This window comes from Chrysemys picta, chromosome 2, assembly GCF_011386835.1.
Source record: "Chrysemys picta bellii isolate R12L10 chromosome 2, ASM1138683v2, whole genome shotgun sequence".
Taxonomy (NCBI): Eukaryota; Metazoa; Chordata; order Testudines; family Emydidae; genus Chrysemys; species Chrysemys picta.
The window spans coordinates 67,667,900-67,694,144 of NC_088792.1; the positions used below are offsets into that span (position 1 = coordinate 67,667,900).

General features: G+C 41.0%; 1 protein-coding gene and 1 long non-coding RNA gene across 5 annotated transcripts in view; one reads left to right on the plus strand and one right to left on the minus strand.

Moving 5' to 3' along the window:
• Positions 1–8,658: 8,658 nt before the first annotated feature.
• On the minus strand, positions 8,659–21,877 carry LOC135981347 (uncharacterized). Its single transcript, XR_010598331.1, has 2 exons — positions 16,486–21,877; positions 8,659–13,191 (listed from the first exon to the last, which is right to left on the minus strand). It is a non-coding gene; the product is annotated as an uncharacterized LOC135981347 (long non-coding RNA).
• Positions 15,605–26,245, plus strand: part of CHN2 (chimerin 2) — a 207,389-nt gene continuing 196,748 nt past the window's right edge. The window contains exon 1 of one of the 4 annotated variants that reach the window (XM_042861805.2): positions 15,605–16,369. In XM_042861805.2, coding sequence (XP_042717739.1) covers positions 16,321–16,369 — 49 coding nt within the window. In that variant the 5' untranslated portion in view covers positions 15,605–16,320. The remainder of the gene's footprint in view (positions 16,370–26,245) is intronic. The other 3 variants (XM_024107015.3, XM_042861799.2, XM_005297008.5) reach the window with 3 other exon arrangements.

Here is a 26,245-nt window from a genome sequence, read left to right on the forward strand (position 1 = left end):
TGGGACTGGGATTGTATTGGGATCACGCTGCAAGTGGTAACCAAGGCTGATGGAAGCCAGAGTGTGACTGGAATGTTGCTGATACGCTGGAGCTATACATAGACACTCAGGGTGTGACCTGTATGCTGTTTGGTCCAAGTTGAGAGCTACAGCAGCAAAGCATTGTGAGGCACCCAAGGTTGCAGGGCAGGTGGTGACACAATCCCTCACTAATCTAGATTGCACCACACAAAGTGATGCCCTCCTTATGTCTAGTCCACATTCATCCCTTTGTATGTTCAAACACCACATATCGTCATGGCCTCTCTATTTCCAATTACAGCTAAAAGCTTGACTCTCATAGTACATAGCCAGAGGTTACCCAGCTTCACTAAAACTTTTTATTGGCCCTGGGCTTGGCTTGGTTCAGTCTTGGATAGTATTGATGAGTTGGGCCCAACAGGTGCCTTGCTTAGGTAATCCATGAGCAAAGAGGGATTTCTTCTCCTACATTGCCGGGGTAGAAGAAAACTTATTTTCTGCTCTGGTGGATCTTCCTCATCCTTGGTTTTCTATGCTCCATCATTTGGGCTTGCCTGGATTGTTTCTTCCTTTATTCCAGCCCATAAAGCCATAACCAGCTCTTATGCAAGAACACTTTCTTTATGTGATGTGATATATCCAAAACCAATAAAACCATTTCCCCCAGGTGCTTTGGTACAGGGCATGGAACCTTCTAGACATGTCTGTCCATTTTACTGCTCTTTCCTTTAGATTTTATGGGGCAACACACCCAGATCAAGTCCCTGGACCAAAATGGGTTACATGACCATGTATTGATGCTTCTTCTGGAGAAGGATTTCTTCTCTTATGTGCTTACAAGCAAAGTATGCATTTTATTCAATGGGGTTCCATCAAATTATCCTCTAATAGCCATCTGTCTGACAACAGCTTTCTAATGCCCATAGTTCTCTCCAAATACCTGAACAGCAAGCATGTACCTTTTTCCATTGTCTGATATACCATCACCAAGATAGGTAAGTGCACATCCTGGACTCATGATTCCCCTTCATTAACAGATACAGCTGCATCTCCATTGTGTCCTGTTAAGTTATAATGCTTCACTATCACTGTAATAATCCATAGGAGATGCCATTTACAAGGAAATACAGTAGTCCAATTAATTGGATGTCATCATCCCTTAGGGAATCATGTTTACAACTGAGTTGAATGTTAATGTTCAGCATTCCATATTCTAAAAATGTCAAAAGAGCCATCGAATAATCTCAGGAGCTACTCCTCTGATGCCATGTCAGAGATAAATATTAATTTGTGGGATATAAATACAAGCAGTTGCCCTACAAAAACCACTTCAAATAATGTAAAATCCATCTCAGCATCCCATATTCAATAAATCCATGCACAGATCATGATATAATGATAATGTGAAATACCCAGTCAAATATCCAGTTAAAATTCATTAAATTTTGTACTTACAGGCACCTAAGGACAAATCAGTTAAGACAGTTTTGATAATGGCTGCTTGTGACAGAAACATTCATTTATCTTTAGATGCCTATAAGTATAAATTAAATGAGCATTTACTGATATTAATTTGCCTGCATATGGGTTTGACTGTTCATTAGCATATGAGGTGACTGTTGCTCATAAATGCAGTGTGCACAAGGCGGTATAATAGATGAGAAGATTTTCTATCCAGCCTGACTACGGATGTAATTGGTCATACGTTAGCAAGATTGGCAACTAAATATCCACTCCTGCTCCAATTGAAGTCTATGGGAGTTAGCCACTGATATCAATAGGAGCGGGATTTGGTCCTGTATCACAAAGAAAAAAAGAATTTAGGACTCATTTAGTCACTAATGCTCTGCTTTCCCCATATTACAGATGAACAATATAAAAGATAATTTTAACATGGGGAAAGAACATTTCATTTTATCAGAACAAAAACAATAAGGACTCTAATTTAATTTCATCATGCAAACTTAGCCACCATTGATATTCATAAGAGTTAAGAAGCCTAGGGATAGGAAAATGGACCCCTGATTGTGGTAAAATGTTTTAAGAAAATTCTCTGGAGCTTTATAATAACCACAGAAAGTATGCATTCTTCTTTTCCAGTGGGAGAGGAGTTTGTTCTGCATCCACAAAGAGTCCTATAACATTATTCTTGATATAAACCTAGAGTTTGTAGGACAGAATCACTTCACAACCACATTTATAATCCCCCTCCTTCCAGCTCATAAAGTGTCAATGTTATTTACACACAGCCTTTTTATTTATAGCCTTTTTATGTATTTTATGTTTAATTTAATGTGCAATTTCAGGATCACATCATTTGAGGCACTCACCTCTAACAAATGTTACTAGAATTTGCATTTTACTAAATGCTGTTGCATGTTTCAGAATGTCAGCATGATAGCGAGTGTCGGGGTATGCTTATTCTCTAGCAGCACTAAGTTGGTGTATATTATTTTTGATACCCACCGAGAAGTATTTTTATTTAAAAAACCAACATTGAGTATTTTGACCTTTGAGAACCAGGAACATTTGTCCCTCCTAATTTATTTTATCTTCCCACTAGTACATAAAACTATATTGATGTTGTCTTGTGGCATCACAATTTTTATTGTACTACAGTGAGAGAGAAACCATAGGTAAAATCTTGGCCTCATTGAAGTCAATGGCAAAACTCCCATTGACTTCAGTGGAGCCAGGATTTCACTCTAAATAATTAGGGACAAATCTGGCAAACTCCTGTTGAGACAGATCCTTTGAGGAGCTGAGCATGCCCAACTGGAATTTAAGATGTACAACATTCTGCAATATACCAAGTACCAGCTGAACAAGTGAAGTTTTTCCTGAGTAAAAATCCTGGATCTCAGAGTTTTATTTATGGTCAGTATTTAAAAAAAACAATAAAACAATAACTGGAAGACCTTTAAAGCCTATAGAATTTCTATTTAAGTATGGTCAAATTCAGGTACTTTATTGTACGTATCTTATTTAAGACGCTGAAGTTAAACCAATGCATAAATTTAAGTTCAAGTGGTCCCATTATAAACAAATCAATTGCATAAATCAATATGCAAAATTATTTTAAAGACAGCCTTTCACACTGGGGCAGATCTACAAGAGAACATTTATTTAAAATAAAAACATGAACAGCAGCTTTCTTCTGTAGTAATTTTCTGTATCTCCCTTGCTATTGTTGCAGCTATTTGTGTCTCATTACGAAAATTCTACCCCACAACCAGAGCTGGGAGAATAGAGAGAAAAAATTATTCTTAAGCATTTACTTCTAAATTCATGCTTTGATTGTCTGTGCACATTTAATTGCCAAAAGCAAATTAAAAGTGCCGTAAAGTTTTGTTTTTGCAAACATTTGCAGAAAGTAAATTTCAAGACTATTGCTGAAATAAAATGTCTTTTGGGCAGAAGCAGAATTAATTTGTAAAGGTTTATTCCATGTGACTTAGGTAGCCAATCATACTATTTGACTGTTGAATTGTGCATACTGAATATTTTAAAGAATATTTGCAATGAACAGTTGGCAAACAAATCCATAGACTAAAAATTGTTTGGAAAAAGAATACAGTGAGGAAATTGGAATGGCAAATAAATTAATAAAAATCTTAGTATGTTTGCAGACAATTCACAAACAGGAAGAAGGCTATAATGACTGAACAGTTCACCCAACTCTGCTGTCAAACAAGTGCCTTCTCCTGTTATAATGAGAGCATAAAGCAGAGTGCTATCACTGTATTGTCATGGTAATTGTGATGCCATGAATTCAGCATGATGACTTCACCGTTGGTTCAAGTAGGAGGAAATTATGGATTGTGGGAGAAAGGCTTAATTTAAATGTCAGTATAGATAATTGGCCAAAGGTCAAGAAAAATTATGCATAACACATGACATGTAAATGTATTGCATTATTTAAGTGTGATCTATCTGAAAATTTTCCCACATAAAAATCCCTTTTCAGTATCCCTATGCAACATATTTCATGATTAGTGTGCTTAGCATTATCAAGAGAATTAAAACCTTACAGAAATGGAGATTGAATGCCATGAAGTACTGCACCTCCCCTCCCCACATAGACCATAATGTGCAGTGATGGTATTGTTTTTGACAATCTTAGCAGAAAGGCTAGGACTAATTGGATATACAAACTTCTCTCTCACACCAAAATGTGGTTCTTTCGGGTCAGAAAAAAGGTACATTGGAAGGGTGGTATGGGGAAAATTGTACTTTCCTTGTTCATGATGTACTGGTCTGATTTCTGTTCTGTGGAAAAACAGAAGACTTTGCTACTCAGAATTATTAATGTTCATAAACACTATATGTGAAATCCTGGCTCCACTGAAGTCAGTGGCAAAACTCCCCTCAATGGAGTCAGGATTTCACTCTTAGTGCCTGATCTAACCCTCATTAAAATAATTGATTATTTTTAAAGTATTGTTTATGAATCACTTAGTCACTTTATAAAATTACATAAAATATTTTGGAATCAGTCACCTTTGTATGATATTTTTCACTTAGGCCCTGATTCAGCAAGAACCTTAAGCAGATGTTCCATTGTAAGCACACAAGTAGTCCTATTGAGGTATGTACTTAAGTATCTTGTTGAACAGGAGTCATAGGCCCAGATCCTCAAAGATATTTAGGTGCCTGACTTCCATTGATCCCTCTGAAGATCTGGCCTTAGTTAGCTTTAAGGGCTTCATCTCTGGAACCAGAGAGTTTCTGGTCTTTTCTTGCAGAGAAAGCTCTATCTTTTGAGATAAACGAGCCACCCTCAAATCAATGTGAATTTTAAAAATTATGTTTACTTGAATGGGACTTTTGCAGATGAAATGACAGTAGGATGGAGCCAGTCTGAAAGCTGTTACAGTACTTGTAACTAGAGCCTTCTTTGGGAAGAAGTAAAAAATCGCATGAAAAATTAACTTGTTTTTCCTGCTTCTCATCAAAAAAATGTCGACAAAAATGTCGACAAAAATGTCCTTCTGCTCATAATGTATTTGGTGCCAGTACATCAAAATGCATTAATTATTGATATTGGTTTTGTTCTACTACCCAAGAACCCTAATCCAGGATCAGAGAGCCCCATTATACTAACTGCTCTACAAACAAACAAACAACACAAGGACAGTCAGTGCCCCAAAGAGCTCACAATCTAAGGTTTAGTCAAAACATGACATGTACATAAAGACAAAAAAAGAGACAAAAGATGGGAGAACATGGTTATATGAATCATAGAATCATAGAATATCAGAGTTGGAAGGGACCTCAAGAGGTCATCTAGTCCAACCCCCTGCTCAAAGCAGGACCAATTCCCAGCTAAATCATCCCAGCCAGGGCTTTGTCAAGCCGGGCCTTAAAAACCTCCAAGGAAGGAGACTCCACCACCTCCCTAGGTAACGCATTCCAGTGTTTCACCACCCTCCTAGTGAAATAGTTTTTCCTGATATCCAACCTGGACCTCCCCCACTGCAACTTGAGACCATTGCTCCTTGTTCTGCCATCTGCCACCACTGAGAACAGCCGAGCTCCATCCTCTTTGGAACCCCCCTTCAGGTAGTTGAAGGCTGCTATCAAATCCCCCCTCATTCTTCTCTTCTGGAGACTAAACAATCCCAGTTACCTCAGCCTCTCCTCATAAGTCATGTGCTCCAGACCCCTAATCATTTTTGTTGCCCTCCACTGGACTCTTTCCAATTTTTCCACATCCTTCTTGTAGTGTGGGGCCCAAAACTGGACACAGTATTCCAGATGAGGCCTCACCAATGTCGAATAAAGGGGAACGATCACGTCCCTCGATCTGCTGGCAATGCCCCTATTTATACAGCCCAAAATGCCGTTAGCCTTCTTGGCAACAAGAGCACACTGTTGACTCATATCCAGGCAGGAGTGCATGGGGTATATAAACCCCATATGGGGCAGACAGGGAATGCTAGATCCAGGAAGCCCCACAAAACATACTCGAATTGCAGATGCTCAGAAGGAGGGAGGTTGGGGAGGACAGACCTACTTTGAAGGCTCGTGACAGGGGTGCTGAAGAAGCTTCCAGGAGGGAGGAAGACTATAAACTGAGCCTGGCTGGTGCTGCTGGTTTGGTTACCTTTTCTCTTTCTTCTCACCTTATCTGGGACTGAGAGCAGGGAGAGAAAAGCAGCAGTAAGAAATGATGCGGAGAGAGTAACTCAGAAGCAGAGGTGAAAGTAAGTTGGTACGGTCAGGTACCGGCAAGAGCCGGTACGCCGTGCCAAACTGGACCGGCTTCTCTGGCGGTGATTTAAAGGGCCCAGGGCTTCAGCCACTGCGGGAAGACCTGGGCCCTTTAAATCACCACCAGAGCTCCGGCAGCCAGGCTTGGGTGGGGATTTAAAGGTCCCGGAGCTCCGGCCCCTGAAGGGAGCCCCAGACCCTTTAAAGCACCGCCCAAGCCCTGCTGCTGGAGCTCTGGCTGCGCTTTAAAGGGCCCGAAGCTCCCTGCAGTGGCAGGAGCACTGGGCCCTTTAAATCCCCACCGGAGCCCTGCCGCGGTAGCGGCGGCAGGGCTCCCGCGGTGATTTAAAGGGCCCGGAGCGCCGCGGTAGCTGGAGCCCCAGGCCCTTTAATTCGTTCCTGAGCTCCCAACCGCCTCTGCAGCTGGTAGCTCTGGAGTGATATAATTTTAAATCTTAAATCCCACAGCCGAAGCCCCGGGGCCTTTCAATCTTGAAAGGCCCCACCTCTTCTGGCTGAGGCCATGCCCCACTCAGGACTCCGGTATACCGGTAAGTCCTTTAAGTTACTTTCACCCCTGACTGCACCTCTGATTAAAAGAGAATCAGGACTGTAAGACCAATCCATCAGGAGGGGATACTAGGTGTGCTAACCACTAAGATACCTCACCCCCAAGATCTCTGTTACAAGTAGAAGAATGATGTGGGTGTATTAGTTGATCACTGGATGACTATGAGCCACCAATGTGATGTGTCTGTAAAAAGGACTAATGCAGTCCTAGGATGCATCAGGCAAGGTATTTGCACTAGAGAAATGGAACTGTTAGTACCGTTATACAAGGAACTAGTGAGACCTCATCTGTAATACTATATGGAGTTCTCGTCTCCCATGTTTAAGAAAGGTCAGAGAAGGGCTACTAGGATGATCCAAGGAATGGAAAACCTACCTTATGGAACGAGACTCAAAGAGCTTGGCTTTTTTAGCCTAACCAAAAGAAGGCTGAAGGGAGATATGATTGTTCTTTATAAATTCATCAGAGGGATACCAGGGAGGGAGAGGAGTTATTAAAGTTAAGTTCCAATGTGGACACAAGAACAAATGGATATAAACTGGCCGTCAACAAGTTTATGCTTGAAATTAGATGAAGGTTTCTAACCATCAGAGGAGTGAAGTTCTGGAACAGCCTTCCAAGGGGAGCAGTGGGACTTCAAGACTAAGCTTGATAAGTGTTTAGAGGGGATGGTATGATGAGACCACCTGCCAGAACCATCCCTAGGGGGCCCCGCGCTTTGGGGGGCCCCATGGCTGCCAGCCCAAATTGCCATACCCTAGGGACGGCTCTGTGTGTGTGTCGGGTGTGGGGGTGCTAGTCTGGCCCAGTGGGGGTGGGTTAGGACACGGGGGGCGAGGCTGGCCCAGAGGGTTAGCAGGGGGCCTGGAACCAGCAATGGGGGTCAGGCCCTCACTTACCGTCAGGAAGTGGCAGCAGCAACCCCAGCCTGCCCCACTTTGCCCCTCCCACTCCCAGTGTCACCTGAAGTCTGTAAGTCTATGAGTCTACAAGTGGTCTCTATAGCTAGATCAATAATGTCAAACAGTACTGGCGGAGTTAGTAGTTATCTAATATCTCTAGGCTTGCCTTCAATTAAAGGAGGAGGGACAAAAATAGAAGTTCACTGATTCTTTATTTTTGGAGAGGAGGGAGAGACTGTTTCATCACACACAGTCCTGAACTGCATCTATACCTGCTGCTGTAAGCTACTGTGACTCACAATTTATTCATACCTGAATACAGTATGCATCTGCTGTTTACTGATGTTTTGGTGCATTTTACTCATTATAGCTTGTGCTCATAATGAGTAAAGCTTCCAATTTCTGTGGAATATACAAATGTTGGTTATATATTACTTATGAAGGTCTCTTCCTCATTCCCCACACATAACATCAAAGGTTGAATAATGTGTTTCCTGCCTTTCATGTTAAGCAATATAAACATCAAAAGATGGATTAGTGTTTTATGTCTTTGACAACACTTAATCATTGTGTCAAATGTCACATGGTGTTTATATTTTTATTCCTATAAGCAAAGCAGTTGGCCAAACTTTTTATTATTATTTGTATAGTCAGACCCAAACATTTTCAAGTTAAGCAAAATATTTACTCTCAGCCTGAGATTGTGGGTCAAGTTTCATTCTGGGAGAAACTTGTTTAGGTAGGTTATGAAAATTCTAGTTATTTATGTACGTAACCCTTCTGCCCATATAAGTCGGCAGCAACAAGGGCCGGGTTCTGTATCTAGGGGTTCCGTTTCAATAACGCAATGCAAAACTCGAGCCCCCACCCAGTGACCTGGGACAATGACATACCATCCCCTGGGTGCCTCTAAGAGGCAATACTTCCCCTCTCGCAAGCATGGAGTCTGAGTGTAGCAGAAAATGTTTAATAACATGAGGTAAACGACATCAGCATTAAATTGGAAAAACACCACAAACAGGATTCACAACACAAACCATGAGCAAAAAACCCACAGCAAATTGGGCTGTGTCCTTTCCCTTTGGCTCTTGAATCCAGCAACCCAAAAATCACCCAGAGGGTGGTATTTATGTGACCATCGCTTATTAGCACAGTAGTGTCCAGGAAATGGACCGCTTGTGTGGATTGATCTAGGCTGAGGTTGATGGTGGGATGGAAATTATTGAAATCATGGTGAAATTCCTCAAGGGCTTCTTTTCCATGGGTCCAGATGATGAAGATGTCATCAATGTAGTGCAAGTAGAGTAGGGGCATTAGGGGACGAGAGCTAAGGAAACGTTGTTCTAAGTCCAGTGCTGAGCTGGAATTGATATGCAAACTAGATACAACCAACTCAGGACTGAATAAGGACTGGGAATGGCTGAACCATTACAAACATTGAATCTATCTCCCCTTGTAAGTATTCTCACACTTATTATCAAACTGTCTGTACTGGGCTAGCTTGATTATCACTTCAAACAAATTTTTTTCTCGTACTTAATTGGCCTCTCAGAGTTGGTAAGACAACTCCCACCTGTTCATGCTCTCTGTATGTATGTATATACATTTCCTCAATATATGTTCCACTCTATATGCATCCAAAGAAGTGGGCAGTTGCCCACGAAAGCTTATGCTCTAATAAATTTGTTAGTCTCTAAGGTGCCACAAGTACTCCTGTTCTTTTAGCTCTTTTGTGATTTCAGCTCTTAGTAGGGGAGCCCCAGTGCTGGTGCACTATTGGCCCAAAGTGAATTCAGCTCAGTAGTCTGTAACTAGACTCCTAATGGAATCAAAGTTAGCTCTGACATTCAACAGTGGAGAGAGAAGGTGGTACAATTGGTGTTTCAAGCCCTCAGAGGGGGCCCAGACTATCCAGTACAAATACCTGCTCCCACCTTCTCTCAATTCACTGGAATAACCCATGCCCCTTGTCAAGCAAGTGCTACTTAGGTAATGGTGAAGGACTCACTTAGTCCTTCTGTCATACAACAGTTCCACTGGCCTTGATTCACAGAATCAGGGTAACAAAACTTTATTCTTCCTGCCCCAATAACAGAGAAACTGGGGATTCCACACCAGCCAAAGTAACCACTTTCAGTTGCTGTTGTTTCATGCCAGGCGAGTGGGTGTGCCTATGCAAACAAGATCAGCCCCTGGAGTTCTTTTCCGCACTTGCCATAATTCACCACCAGATGTCAGGGTAGAGTTCATCCTGATTCTGCTTACATCTATATTATGTCATTGCTACTTTGCTATAATAACTTCAGTGGACTAGATTCAGCCTCAAGTAAATCTGTGTTCTACCAGCACAATCCCACATTCTAGCCTCCTGTAATTAATTGGAAAGGATCCCATGGATATGGCTACGGAGGTGCAAAGTGGCTTGCCCCTGCAGGCGATCGGAGCTCAAAATATGAGTAGTAAGTGAAGGAGAGAGGAGGCCAGGGCTGCCTTGATCCAACACATCCTCTTCGCCCTCTGTTGCCAATCATCCTGTGGGACCCCTTAGAAAGTAAACAGCTTCCCTCTCACAGAAACCCAAAAGAAAGAAGATGACAATTCAAGAGCTTGGTTTCCTTGGGTGAATTCCCTGAGGTTCAGGGGGCCAGGCCCACATGGGGATTCATAAATTGTACCTCTTTGCACCTGCATTGGTAAATCCAGTCCAGCTTCAAGATTATCACAGTAGTAAAGGGTGGAATTTTACCTACCTAGCTAATAACATATTTCCTTTTAATCCATGCCTGTATGAATGTAGACATTGTTTTTGGCAACTCTAAATAAAGGAGATCTTTTGGAGGAGCAATAAAAGAGATAAGCTCGAATAAGAGGCCTTTGAGTCAGCAATACCATTGTCTACTTTGTACAAATTATAATAAGAGCTAGTTAGTATTAAATATGTGATAAGCTTTATTGTAAAAAAGGGAAGAAAACAATGTAGGCTGTTGAGAAAAATAAATATATTCTTGCCCCTCTCCTTTGTGTGACAGTAGCACTTCAGAAGCTGAAGTCAGTATTGTGGCCTGTTGTCTGGGTAATCTCCAAAAATAGATCCTGCAAATATATAGGTGCATAATTTTATTTACATGTGGAGTTCCACTAAAGTCAGTGGGACTACACATAGGGGCTAAGTCATGGAGGTCTGCAGGATTGGTATCTTAAAATGAAAGAGAGCCCCTATCCCAAAGAGTTTATAATTAGGACTGGGCAGAAAATGGTTTTCCCAACCCACAAGGACAAAATCAGGATAAAAAGTTGATCTCAAAAAACTCTAGTGAATTGACAAACCAAAACCAAAACACAAATGGGTCAATTGAAATGTTTTGATAATTTTGAAACAGAGCATTTTGATTTTGGCCTTTTTTCTTTTATTGGTATTAATAAAGTTATAGTCCTAAACTAATTAATTTTGAACCAAAAAATGAAACTATTCATTGACAATTTCTAAGTTTTTTGAGTAGGAAAACTTACTGAAACTCACCCTTTCCTATTAACAGTTTCAGTTTTGACAAATAGGTATTTTTCAGAAAAAAACATTTTGACAATTTCTAAACAATATCTATTTATAATTCTGCAGTTGAATTCATGTGGTTGAACCCCTGCACCTGTGGGTAGTATTATTTAAATAATCTCTGATAAATCCTGGCAGACATCGTACTACACAGATTTTAGTAAAAACCTTTGGGACTCTCTTTTATTTTTCCCTTTTGTTTGCAAAGAGAAAATCAATTAACAATAAAAATCTTTGTTAACAATAAGTTACGGTTGCTTGCTATGGAGCTCAAAAGCTTGTCTTTCACCAACATAAATTGGTCAATAAAAGATATTAACTCACCCATCTTGTCTCTCTCAATTAAATAAAGGTACAGAAATTCTTGGAATTTAATCATTTACTTCAATGAAAGCAGAGTATGGCCAATATTGAATGCTTCAAGAAATCCCACCTGTGTGGAAAATAAGCTTTCAGATCATCTTCATGCATAATACATAAGCAAAAAAGGTTGATCTTTTTCTATTGCAGGTCACTATTAATGTTGATGATAGTGTCTCTGTAACAGGTTTTACTGCTGAGTAACCCTAAATTGAGAAGCTGAAACTCTTTATAACAATGCAGAGTAAATTAGTACCCTCATACTGGCAGGTGGCTTCATTTAGCACCAATCAGGATAGGAGTGGGAACTTTTATCAAGAGCAGAGAGTAATAGGATACAGGAAGTTTAGATACATGGAAAATTTAAGCATAGTCAATCTCAAGAAGAAAGGTTAGATTGAGGTTTATGTTTTATTGCAGTTATCTGAATACCTGATAAAAACAAAACTCAGGAATGGTTAAGTTTGGACTATATGCAATGTATGCATACTGTGGAGCAGGATGTAATCTGCTTACAAGCTCTTTAAAATAACATTTGGAACTGTACAGTAGAACATGGAGTGCATTTTGCTCTTCTGTTTTTTTTTAAGTTTGTGTCTCCTTTGATCTAATATTTTCTAAACGTCACAGTCTTACATACGCTTTTCCATTGAATAAAGAGGTTATCATGTCTTGGAGTGTGAAATAGCTCTTTTAATCTACTGGACATTTCCTTGAACTGTATTAATTTAATTTTGAACATTGTTGGAATGGATATGACGTAGCCTCACATCTCCTGTATCACAAATTTCAACAATTTCTTAACCTTCAAAATCACACTATTTCATAACCAGACCTGTCAAGTCTCATTGATTTTGGAGAGAAACTCCCCCATTTGAGTTATTTTGAAGACAGTTATTGAAGTATTTCACTCTTATAAGAAATGACTTTGCTGTGTATCTCTCAATGAGACCTTTACAATCCCACTCTTAAAAATTGTAACTCTTTCCTCACTTACAGTTAAACCTGGACAAATAATTTATTCATTGTCAATTTTAAATTGTGTTCTTTGCAAAGTGTCTGAACAAATTATGAATTTCTTGAATTAATTCATTATTTTCATTATTTGCCTAATTACGCCTGGTCTATAGCTCATCGATGAGCAATTCATCACGAAGATTCAAAATCCAAGTTGTCTTGACTTTTTTTTTGGTATGGCAAAAGTAGAACAGTGAAAGGAGCAACATGACAACAGTTGGATCTTAAGTTCTCTTATCCAGTCTAGAGCAGAGGGAGTACCCAGGTGAATGGCTGCAACACCTCCAGGATGAGCATAAATTGGCAATCATCCGGAATGTGTCCAATAGTTTGCCGCACGCCACAGTCAGAGTTCAGCGATTCCCTCACCTTCAATCTATGGAGTAAGTGTGAGCTTACTGTTGGGGGCGGATACGGATTAGTCCATATGCATCATGGGGAGGAGAAGTCTGGCACTTGCACATTTGGATCATCAATTAGATTTTTGTTTGGTATGTCAGCAGCCGCCCAGGCTTCAGATCATCTTCCCTGAACATCCTTATCTTCCACAAGGAGGGCTGTGGGATGACACCAGAAAGGTTTTCTTGATTTTAGTTGGTGGTGAGGAGGTGTTCTAGGTCATGGTGTGGAGTGGTATTGTGAGGGAGGAGATGATAACCTGCTTGTGGTCTCCCCTGCTACATGCATAAGCACAACAAATGTCATCAAAGTGGTAATCAAATGTCTGGAAAAGGCCTTCTGGTCAGCAAAGCAATGGCAAAAATGGTTGTCTTGACTGAACACAGATCACATGTATCTCTCTCTTCCCTGACTGGAATCTTAGAATAAGATTTCTAGTGTGATTACTCACAGATAAAAAAAAAAGTTCACTTTCCATTAATATTTCTCAACATCTGCTTACAATGTATTAGTTTCATTAACATTCCTGTAAGTAAACCTGATCACTAGAATATTCACAGAAAGTAAATACTAATCGTATGTGAACACAGAGAGTGCAAATTAATTCATAATTGTGAACAAATATTCAGAGGAAAATGTTTGTAGTGTTCATCCAGCTCTATTCAAATTGCCACAGGTTGGGAACTCTTGTGTAATTCACTTTATTACTTTCTTTCTGGATGGTAAATTTGCAAGACTACCTCTCTGTGTCTCACCCATTCCCTTGTATTACAGATTCTGTCAGGGTTTTTTTTTTTTTTTTTTTTGTGGGGTGAGGGTGGGGAGCAGACACTGGATCAGAAGACAAAGCGTGAAGGGAGGAGGACACCAGAATACATGTGAGGAGTAGATACCACTACAAAGCACTACACACCCCTTCAGTGAACACTATTATAATCTTGATATTTACCACTCCTATACCATGAGTTCTCAAACTGGGGTCATAATCCCCCGGGGGTTTATGTAGGATGTTGGAGTTCTGGTTCCTATCCCTGACTCTGGGAGGGGAGTGTGATGTAATGATGAGAGGGTTGAAAACGGGTGTGAAGGGTGCACAAGAACCTCTTCCCTTCTCATTTTACTCCCGGACTTTAAATCTTACATTGTGAGACACCAGCAGCCAAAATGTTTGACAAATATCCAAAATGTGGAACACCTATATTTTATGTATAACACCATAATTTACAGATAATGGTTTGTAATAATAAAACCTGCTTTAAAGTTTGTTTTCTCACTGTGTGGATTAAATAAACCATTTAAAAATAAGAGAGAACTGGAAATAAAAATTCTATCATGTGCAACCAGAAAGTTCCCTGACATGGATCATCAGTAGAGTTTGAAAGCTGAATTTTCAGATCCCTAGCTTCGACCACTACCACTATCGGAATGACTATTATTGGTTATGTGGTCTAGCTACAAATGGTTGGAGGCTGACAAACATTTTGCCAGAAGTCACACAACTATTCAGTAGAAAGTTGTAGGATATTGGAGTTCTGGTTCCTATCCCTGACTCTGGGAGGGGAGTGTGATGTAATGATGAGAGGATTTTGAAAGCATATATATTGGGCTCATTTATTCTGAAAGCCAGTATGGATGGGAGGATAAGACCTGTGTTATGTAAGAGATTTGAACTCTAGTCCTAACTTTGCCTGAAAAGACAATAGCTCTGTTTATAAAATGGAGGAGGCCTTCTCATACCCATTCTATGACTACAAGGACTTGGTAAGTAATAAGGACTGTGAAATGCATGGAAATTTAAAGAGTAGCTAGAATAGATGAGATCTAAACTCATGATTTCCTTCTAGCTCAATGGATTTTCCTTTAGGCTCTAGGGTATTTGGCTAATAAGTCTCTTTCGCTCCAGCAGTAGAATACTGCCCACCTCCCTAGTGCAGCAAAATAGGCAGCATGATCCAGCAGAATATGGAATATGCTGCAAAATCCAATACACGTGAGAGGTCTGGAAAAAGGGTTTGGGGGAAATGGTTGAGAACCACTGTTCTATCCCAGGATAGCTGGGGCATTTCCTATGCTTAGGATGGGTGACATTATAGTAAATGCAGCTGCCACAGGCAATCAATCTTAAAATTGTAATGGTACCCACTGTATTGTGTTCTGTACAGATGGAAAGGAAAGGGATCAGAGAACACAAAACAATGAAAGACAAAGAGGGGGCAGAGAAGGAAGAGTTTTGTAAGAGAAAAAGAAAGTCAGGCACCTTGAAGAAAGGTAAGACAAACACTAGACAGGAGGAGAGAGAGGACAAGAAACAGAAAAAGGAAAAAAATTGCTCCCCATTTGGAATCTCACTGAAGTTATTCGGGGTGTCTGCATTGTAGTGCCTAGCCCTAGTTAAAAAAGGGGAGCGGACGGACAAGGTGATGGCAGCTCAGGATGGGCGCGCGGGGGAAGGGGTGACTCCAAGCCAACGTGCACTGCAGGAGCTTAGCAGATACAACTGCTACATGAGCCACCCGGGAACAAAGACGATCCTTAATCGCCGCCGCCCCGGAGGTCTGCCCATGTTCCCGGCTGGAGCAGTGAGTACTCAACAGGCACCACCCTGCCCGCTCCTGCACGGGGCAGGGCTGGGGACGCGCGTCCCGGCTCCCCCGGGCAGGCGGAAGGTGGCCCGCGTTTGGCACCTGGAGGAAGGAGCCGCCCAGTGCCAGGCAGCGGCAGGAGTATCGGCAGCGGGCGCTGGCTGCTTCCCCGGGCTTCCTTCCCGCCTCGGGCTGCGCGCCTCAGACCCACCCTGCCTCAGCCAGGGGCTGTCAGCCGGGCTCCGCGCTCCTTCCTTTGTGTGCGCGAGGGGGGCTGAGGAGGAGGGGGCGGGGGGCTGAGCCCGGCTGTCAGCGCTGCCCGGCAGGAGGCGGAGGCGCGGGCCGGGAGGACGGAGCTTGCGGAGGCGGCTCTGGGCACGGCCACAAGGGAACCCCCCGCGCCCCAGGCGGAGAGGAGGCAACTGGAAGCGCCGCGGGGCCTTTTCCCTGCCCCGCTGCCGAGCGGCGACCGCCAGCTGCACGCAGCAGCAGAGCCCTGCGACGCCTGAGCGGCGCGCAGCCAAGCCACCGGCCGCAGCTCGCTCGCTGGCTGAACAGGAAGCGCAGCCCCGGCGGCGGCGGCTGCTGCTGCTTCGCACCGTGCGGCTCCCGCACTTGGCAATGGGCTGGGGGCAGCGGCGGCAGCCGGCCAGCAGCAGGAGCCGAAGCCGGAGTCGCAGCGGGGCTAGGAGCTAAGGAGGCAGGATGGCAGCGTCCAGTAACTCCAGTTTGTCCGGCTCCTCGGTTTCCTCCGGTAAGTTTCTCCCACCGTCCCCGTCTTTCGGTTGCTCGGCAGGAACCTCCCGCCCCCGGCTCAGCAGCCCCCGGGTGCTGCTGCTTTGCAGCGCTTCGATGCAGCTGTTGCCTTACTTGGTTTTCATTTGCCAGGGCGAATGTGTGGCTGGTCCCCCGCCCCATCGCCTCCTGCCAGCCGAAGAGGGGAGCGGGGGGAAGGCTGCTGCTGCGGGCAGTGTTTTCCTTTCACTTCGCAGGCAGCGAAAGGAAAGGGGGAAAGCAAGGAGCGGGATGGACACACACGTTGGTCCTGGCTGGCTGCCTCGGTGCTGCGAGGCAGAGCGACGGCGCCTCCCGCGGGTAGCGCGGCCGCGTGAAAAGTCAGGGACCCCCCAAATCCTCCAGCAGGGATGGGACGCTGCGCCCGAGAGTAAAGGAGCAGCGAAGGGGCCTCCCGCTCCTGCCTCGCCTCGGTTTGTTTCAAGACTCAGCGGTTGTTCCGAGTCAGGAACGTACCTGCGCTTTGGCACTCGCCGTGCAACAGGGACTAGTCAGGTCAGCTCCCTGCTCAGGCAACGGGGTCAATGGGGCCACATTGGCAACTACTCTTTCTGGGCTTTTTCATGTCCCTGTGAGCGAGGTGTGACGGGAATGGGGTAGGACTTCCCCGATCTCCTCGTGGGTTCGTGGTAATGCCTTTGGATTATTGTGAAAGGCGGATTTGTCATTATTTCTTTATAGTGTGGTAGTGCCCGACAGGTCCTCGGCCCTTCCGAAATGCAGAGGAAGACGAAAGTCTTTGCCCCAAAGAGTTTGCAATATACAAATTACCAACTAAGACTTTTAAGAGCCTGGTTGCTTCTTTCCTGGAGTTCATGGGTTCTCAACCTTGGAGGTTGGGAAAAGGTTTCAGAAGATCATGACACCCCCACCCGCCTTTTTTAATGGCTAGGTGGTGTGGGGGGTGTCTTTGAAACTCCGAAAGGTTGTGATCCACTGCTGTAGTTGATCATTTGGTCTAGTGAAGTAGCAGAAGAACTGAGAATGATACAAAAGTAGTACCATTGCTTCTGTCAGTATGACAGTTTTCTAATCACAACAGCATAGCAGGAAAAGAATTCCTTCATACTTTCTTCTCAGCTCATTGAATCTTTATACTGACAAATCTTTAAATTGTGGTTGACAAGAAATTGGAAATAAACCATGTCATGGTAATTAAGAGAGAGAAACATTTAGGGGTAAATGTACTCACTGTACTTGTGGTTTGGTGCTTATGCTCTTTACTCTAAAATATTTTAAAAACCAGAGCCAAAATTCAAGCACTTATTCTAACAGTGAGAGAGATTTTCCAAAGACAGAAAATGTATTTAGCATGAAAGCTCTTCAAGGCGGGGACTATCTTCTGCTCTGTGTTTGTGCAGAGCCTAGCACAATGGGGCCCAGTTCTTGTTAGCCCTTAGGCACTACCTTAATAAACATGATTAATAATAACAGTCATCAATTATTGGGAGTGGACCACAGCCACTCTGACTGAATTGGCCTTCAACACTGGTTTTCCACTTGTAAGGTAACTCCCTTCTCTTCATGTGCCAATATATATTTATGCCTGTACTGTATCTGCAATTTTCACTCCATGCATCTGAAGAAGTGGGTTTTTTTACCCACGAAAGCTTATGCCCAGATAAATCTGTCAGTCTTTAAGGTGCCACCGGACTCCTCATTGTTTTTAAAGTCATTAAAATAATTAAGCTGTTTTCACTCTAGTGAGAACTATAAATACTTAGCAATAAATATACTTAACTATGATGATAAACATGACAATTATATATTCCTGTGATGTGTAAAGATGGACTAGTGTGTATCTAGATGATATACGTCACCACTTTTCACACATTAACGCCTTAGGTTGTTATTTTTTTGTGATTATAGATTAAACAAAATTATTTTTTTCTGTCGTCTTGGTTTTTTTTTTTTTTTTTTTAAGCCAAGGTTCCTACATACAGTAAAGTGCTCAATATTAGCAGCCCCATCATATCTGACTGTGTGGAGCCACATTTTGGCTGTCTGTGGTTTCAGTTCTCAGAACTCAGCAAGTCTTAGAGCACTTTTTTAATGTCATCTAACCACATATGCTTGGTTTTAACTTTACTCCGATAGAATTATATTTGTCTTCAACTTACCAAGATGAAGTCTTGCAAATGATATATAATTATTATTATACTCAGCGGAAGTGGGCAGGCTATATTATGTTCTAGTAATGGAAGAGGAAATGTAGTCTAGTGGTGATAGCAGAATGCTAGGGGACAAGACTCCTAGCTTTACCAGTGACTTGCTGTTTAACCTTAAGTGAGTCATATAACATCTCTAGCTCGGTTACCTAGCTCTAAAATAAATATATACACTAACCTACCTCACAGGAAAGTTCAAAGTTTAAATAAATGAGTGCTTGTGAAGTGGTTTGAGATTTACCCTAGCACTAGGATAAAATATATGTGCAATTCTAGGTGAATCAGTGTTTGTCTACATTAGGGATTTTCCTGTTGGTTGCTACACTGGTGCAACCCTTCCGAGTAGATGTACTGTGCCAGATGGATACCAGATTCTGGCCAACCTCCGAACAGTTGTTCGGTTGGAGAGAAGGCTTAAGTAGCTTCCTTTCCCAAGAACCTCTGAATGATGGATGCTCTGAAATTTCCATCAAGAATTTGTCCAGCCTGTGCTGTGTGAGCACGCAAGCAAGGGCTGGCCAAAATCTGGTCCATGGGTGGTATTGCATGTTTACAGAGTGGTAATAGTGGAAATTACTGCTAGAAGGATAGATGGGAAGATAAGTTTGCCTTTTTAACATAAATTTTGATGGGACAATTTCCTGCTTTTCTGACCTGCTCTTCTTAGAACATTGCTAGTTCTGTTCCTCAGTGGGTGCCAAACTCTGGGTAAAGAGTTGTCAAGTTGAGCATGGATCTGTTGTCGAGATAACGTAGTTTACGTTCAGCTCTGAGGAAAAAAGTACTTTATACGCACCAGCTCCCAAAGCCTAAGGACACACGACTGCACTTGACCATCTGCAGTGTAACATTTTCTCTTTCCTATATCTCCATTCTTTGTTAGAGAGAAGTGTAAAATAATAGCTCAAGTACGTTTTGTGTGAAGAAGCTTCAAAATAATTTTTCTATTTAGACATTTTGTGAGCCCTGTTATGTTTTCTGATCTATTCTGTTAGCTTTTATCAACTTCATTAGGAATTGTCGGTCAAAAACATAATTTGGTCTTCTTTAAACAGTCAAACAGTCATTATAAACATGCTTTACAAACATTAATTAATTAGTACTCATAACACTACTGTTGTTTTACCAATGGGAAAACTGAGGTAGAGTGGCATAACCAGGGCTGCAGAGGGACGTAGTTTTAGAGCCATAGTTAGAACTCAGAATTTCTTTGTTCCTAGTTCTTTGCTTTAACAATTAGAGAACACCTCTCGTTCTCTTACAGAGAATTAACATTCCCTAATATTGGTCTCCTGTAGTGCTACTGTCATGTTACTAATTATAGTCTCAATATTGTTGGATACTTGCTTGGGGCCTGATCCAACTACTACTGAAGTTAATCAGAGTCTTTTCATTGACTTTAGTGGGAACTGGATCAAGCCTTTAATGTAGAAGAGTGGGTGGAAATGGAGACTATTTGTGCTGCATTTCCTCAAATTCTATGTCACTAGGATCTGAGAATTATATACACTGCTCTTTAGGTCAATTTTTTGAAAGTACTTACGTCCCATTGAAAGTTAGTGTGACTTGTGCACTTTTGAAAATGTGGATTATTAGTTACAAAAGACAGCATTTTCAAAAGTGTTTGAGGTAAATGGATAGAGCTATGTGAAAAGGAGGATAGTGGTATTAAGCAGTTCCAGTCAATATTCTTTTCTGGAGACTTGGTGGATCTGCACAGCATATGGAGTGTTGAAATTACAATTACTTCCATTGTGAATGCCTTCCTAGCTTCCCAGCAAATCTCCCATTCAAAGCACCCAGGTGAACTGCTGCTTTACACCATTCCCGCTCCTGCACCTGCTCTCCTCAGGAGTACTGATTCATTCACTATCATCAGCACCTTTTCTTCCCCTCATCACACCATCCCCTGCTTAGGTTGGCTCCTACTTTTACATTTCATCCTCCTTTCTCTCCTGCGCACTCTCCGCTCCCCCTCATGGTCTCTGCATCTCAACTTACTAACCCCTATTCTAACTCCTGGTCTTCCCCTCCCAACTCAACACCCCCCATCCCATGGTCTTCCCCCTCCTGATCTTCCCTTCCTACAAACCATCCACACCTCCCACTTCAATTCGCAGTACTGTCCTTCCTGCTCTCCCCCAGTCGTACAGGTGGCTGAAGCTTTGTTTATACCTGATGAAGTGCCAGCTCCATTCTCACTTTCTATGGGACATAATTTCCATGGTGTGTGAGCTTCAGGTGAAGAGAACTCCATGTTTCCTTGTCCCTGTGGGCTTCCACTCCTCTATATTTGATCACACATGGATCCTGTCCCAGAAGAATATTTTGCACTATGCTTGTCACTTATCAGCAAGAGGGTATTGCCAGCAAGAGGCTCAGACATGTTAATTTTAATAACTTTTATTAAAATACAGTTGATATGTTTAAAAATGTTTCTCATTCTGTGTATATTCAGAATGCTTTGCTGAACAAAACTGGTTATACTTTCCTTTTTTGAAAAGAATGAGTAAATTTAGCTTGTTTCTTTTCTTATTTACAAATGTTAAAATACTAGTCTTAAATTTTTTTTAGCCATCCTGAAGTCTGGAATAAATATCTTAAAGTATCATTGGCCAGTGGTCCTTCATTAATTAACAATGAAATGTATGATTTATAAAAACAATTCTTGTAATAAATCTAAAAGGGTCAAAGGCTATTTTTATAAGCAAACTGATATATTTTGTATAAAGACAGTCTGATTGCAAACTAGGTGGTTTTACAAATAGTGTGCTTTGTGAAAAGGATGGGAAGGGGGAGACCTAGCAAATAAAGAAGAATATCAGGCAATTCTAGTAACTTAACAAGGTCAAAATAAAATATTAAAGAATAATGACTCCCTGGGGGGCCATGAAGGTGCTAAGATGTGAAATAGGCATATATTGTAAAAATGAAAGTCAACATAAGCTGATTTTAATTAAGATGCTAGCAAGTGAAAAGAAATGAAGTTGGTTTTGAACACAGATTCAGTATGATTTTAATAGGGAAAAAGATTAGTGAGTGAATGTAGGTTTATTCTTAGTGATGTAATAGAGATAGTGTTATGAAAATGGAACATGAAAATTAGATATTCTGCTTATAAAGTGCTATTTTTGATTGTAAAACGGGTAGTAAAATTCATTTCTCCCTTTTCTCTGTGCAGTGCTTCTGCTAACCGTAGGGTTTAATCTTGACTTTAAGCTTACAAGTCATTTGTCATCTGTGTTTGAGAGACTGACGAACCTATAATTCAAGAAAAAATACAATAAAAATTCAAAAGAAAAAAGGCCCAAGTGTCTATCATGATCTAATGACAAATCTAAAATTTACTTACTAACTGTATTGATTGCTGACTACTGAGGATTAATATTAATTAGGTAGCTGTTACAAGCACCTCTGCATTAGAATTTAGTTTGTATTTATTTGCTGAATAGAAAAAGTCCATTTTTCTTCATGATCGACTTGTCTCAAAGACATATGCTTAGACTGAGACGTCCAATGTTTCACTCTGTCGTTATGATGAGCATTTTGGATCCCTGTTAAATTGACGAGGTTCTTACCTTCTGTTTGTCTGGTTCTAGGGAGGTTTAGATGTGCCAGAACTCCAAGGGATTAAAAGGGACTCTTGAGAGTGAGACCTTCTGCACTACCACATACGTCACTCATACATGGTTTTGCCCATGCTGTTTTTCAAAAGGATTTTTTTCCCCAGTAAACTGGTTTATGTCAGTCTTAAACTGGAATGTTTTAGCTAAAGATTTAGTTAGAAAACATGTTAACAATTGTTTAAAAACAAACAAACAAACAAAAATGTTCCTTATTCTGAAGGGCAATGATGACAATATTTTTCTTTCTGCTCTTTATGTGCTGGCAGAAAATGTTCTCATGCTGGGGGGCCAGTCTGTTGTTCCTCAGTGTCTCTTGCTTTTGTAGAAGAGAAGAACTAGGAGAATTATATCTTCAGGAGAACTATATATTAAGACATGCCACATAAATATTGCATGAAAAAGCTTTTGTTGCGGAAAAATGTAACAGGATTTGTACTAAAAGCTATAAATCTATAATTTCATATACATCACTTTCTGTACAGGTGTATTAACAATTCATCTGAGAATTATATACAGCAGCTAGCGTAAATGCATACTTTTAGCTTCAATGAATAATAATCCATTCTTGCATCTTTTTCTGACCTTTTGATTATGAGAATATAAATTTGAGTTTTGCATTTAGAGATGGTTGTTACTAACTATGAATCATACATAGTTCAGCAACAATAGTTTCATCACCTTGTTTTACTCGGCAATAATCCAGTTCCTGAGGTGGGAGAATTAGCAGTTTATTTCTGGTACAAGGGAATTAGTGTTGCAATACAGTACTACAGTAACATTGGTGTGCATTAAAGTTTGCAGGTAATATATTAGTACGTGACAATATGGACTCCTGCCTTTGGTAAGGTAAATACAATGGAAAAGATTTTAAAATTTAGGAGAATTTGAAGGTGTAGGGTGCTGTCTCACTGCATTGACTTTATTAAAAGGTAATATTAAGATTATCCTCAGAACAGACCATTTTTTCATTGAGCTGATGTTATCAGACATTCTGATTCGCCTTGGTCAAGATAGCTTACTTGTAGCATAATAACTGATAATATAACAAATGCTAGCTGAGCATGATGATAGGGTGTAATCAATAAATCAAATGCCAACCCCTGTTACTCTGTGTCAAGTCAGATTTCTTCATGTCAATCTCTAAGTTGTTACAAAGTATTTTCGTGTTGTTATTGCACCTTGCCATCTCCTCAGCTCCCATTTAAGCATTGATGTTCTTAACTCCTAGAAATTGTGGTAAAATACAATTCTGTGTTTTGCTACCAAAAGAAGGAAATGGAATGGTGGAAATGGTAGAGAACACCATTTGCTGACCTTCATTTGCCACCTTATCTGGCTTGCTTAAGGAAAGGCATGCTCAGCTGAGCGGCTGGAAGTAAACTGCCTTTTTGGTTTTAAAAAAATGACTTGTTGATCATGCCAGTCACTCACCAATGGACTAATTTGAAAATCCAAAAACACTTAGGTCCCTCTCCTGCAAACACTTATTCATATGTTTAACTTCACTCATATAAGTAGTCCCATTGAAGTCAATTTAATGTAAATTCCTTAATACCGCACCTTACTGAGCATTGTGAAAGGGAAGTAAGGCTGAAAGATGGAAGACTGGTGAGAATAGGTGGGCAGAATAAAAATTTATTTGTTGCTCTTCATTGAGTATTTTTGTGCCTTTCAGTATGTGTGTGTTTTTAAATTGAAGCATTTTGCCTGAGAATAAGGTATATGACAGTTTTGTGTAACTAAAAACAACCAGTAAGACAATAAACAACTAGCTAAATATCTCTTTTTGGGGAGATTTTGATATTGTTTATTCTCTGTCATTTAAGCTTTAAAAATTCTGATGTCATTTGTAGTATGGAGAAGAGTGAGTGTAGGTGTAAAAGAAAAGCCTGTGTTTCTCATGACATATTTGACATTTAACCTTCCACTAATGCCAGCAGCAAGTGATGTATGATAAATCTATCAAAGATGGAATTTTTTGTGTAACTGTTTATACTTTTTTTTCTTGTATATGTTCTGATCATAGCAGTGTGCTTGTGTATCAATCGCTTTTGTTATTTCAGCTTTAAACATATCTTTATCTGCATATTTAATGTAGGTTGCAGTGTAAGAATGAATTAGGAAATTACAATATTTTGACATATTGAAAGATTATTTGGTTACTCATTCGGGCTCTTTTCATGGCACATAAGGGAACAGAACAACACTTATCTTGCAGACGTGCTGGGAGGGATCAAGTGAAGGGCAGAGACCTCTGTACAGTATGTTTCCTGGTGTTGTGTGGTGCTTATGCAGAAACACAATGTATTAAGGGAGGTGTGGTCTGCTTGAAAGTGATTGGAGTCAGTCTCAAAGACATGGAATTTGTTGAAATATTTTTCTGCTCCTCTGAGCTGTACTGAATCAACCTGAAAGCCAAATGGACCACTTCAGAGATGTCATATGAGCACAACTGACAGGGGGAAGACAGTGGCAGCACAGTGACAAGCCAGCCATTTTTAGCATTTCCAAGGTGTCCAGATGACAGGAGAAAACAATTTGTTTACCTGTATACTGTTGAAGTTCTGCGGGATTTCCATTGTGATTTCCTGCAAGTCTCAGGCCTGTTGTGGGGATATGAGGCTATGTCTCCTGTCAGTACTGCGCGTCCAGCAGGCCAGTCTCACTAAAGGGAGCATGCAATGAATCCTTAAGAGTGCTGATTGTCTTTCAGATGAAACCTGCACAATTGTCCCTCTGTATGTAGGAAGGGGAGGATATATCCTTGTTACTATTTATAAATACACTTAATCATATGTAACATATTTTTGCATACTTTATTATGCTCTATTGGTAGTTTAAAAGGCCATAGATATACTGCAATATTTTCACTTGATATATTAATATAGGATCAGATTCTGTCTTCCATATTGGCACAGAGGTACATGACAATGGCAGATTATTTATGCCTGTATTCTGGCTGGCAATGCCTCTCCCTCCCACCCCCTCAACATCACCCCCATACATATTATTCCAGTTAGCAGGGCCATGCACAAGGGGGGGGCAAGCAGGGGCACAGAGCTCCTCCAGCCCTGAGGCCATGGCAGGGACACAGAACGTGCCCCTCCAAAAGTGGTCAAATTTAAATTCCTGCGCATGTCCCGGCCAGTCAGAAAGAAATATAATCTGTGTGTTGTGTAAAGTACGTAGTTGTTGTTGCTGGGTCAGGTAGTATGCACATACAACAAATGGGCAAGCCCTGCCACAATATAGTCAACAGACCCTGAAATATGGAAAAGGTTCTTGGGATTGAAATGTGGGATTTAGAAGTTCTGTCTTGTAGATCACACAACATGCTTTGTAGTATAGACAATATTATAGTATGTAATATAGAATAGCCTTGTGGTTAAAGTGGGGGGCCGGGAGTGCTCAGCTTCCTATTCCTAAGTCTGCAACTCACTTGTTGTGCCCTTGAAAAAGTTACTTAACCTCTCTCTGCCTCCATTTCACCCCGAAGTGTAGAAAAAAATCATAATAGGCCCCTCCAAATAATGATATATGCTTACAAATCATTAAATAAATGAACAGATGTTGTGTTATTTTCACTCACATTTAAGTGCACTCAAGTGACTTTTTCAAGATTTTTTTCCCCAATCATGAGGGCTAAAAACTTACTGTATTTTTAAAATGAAAGCAGAAATTTTCATGTAATCACAGGTTTCAGAGTAGCAGCCATGCTAGTCTGTATCCGCAAAAAGAACAGGAGTACTTGTGGTACCTTAGAGACTAACAAATTTATTTGAGCGTAAGTTTTCATAGCCCATGAAAGCTTATGCTCAAATAAATTTGTTAGTCTCTAAGGTGCCACAAGTACTCCTGTTCTTTACTTGAAATCCTGTGATTACATGAAATCACAGCTGGGACTTTAAGAAAGATACTAAATATTGCAAGACGTGTAATAAAAATCACAGGAGTTGCCAATACCTCATGGAAAATTATATTTACATATATCCTCTGGAAAATTATATTTACATATTTCACAGAGGTGTTGTGAAGCTTATT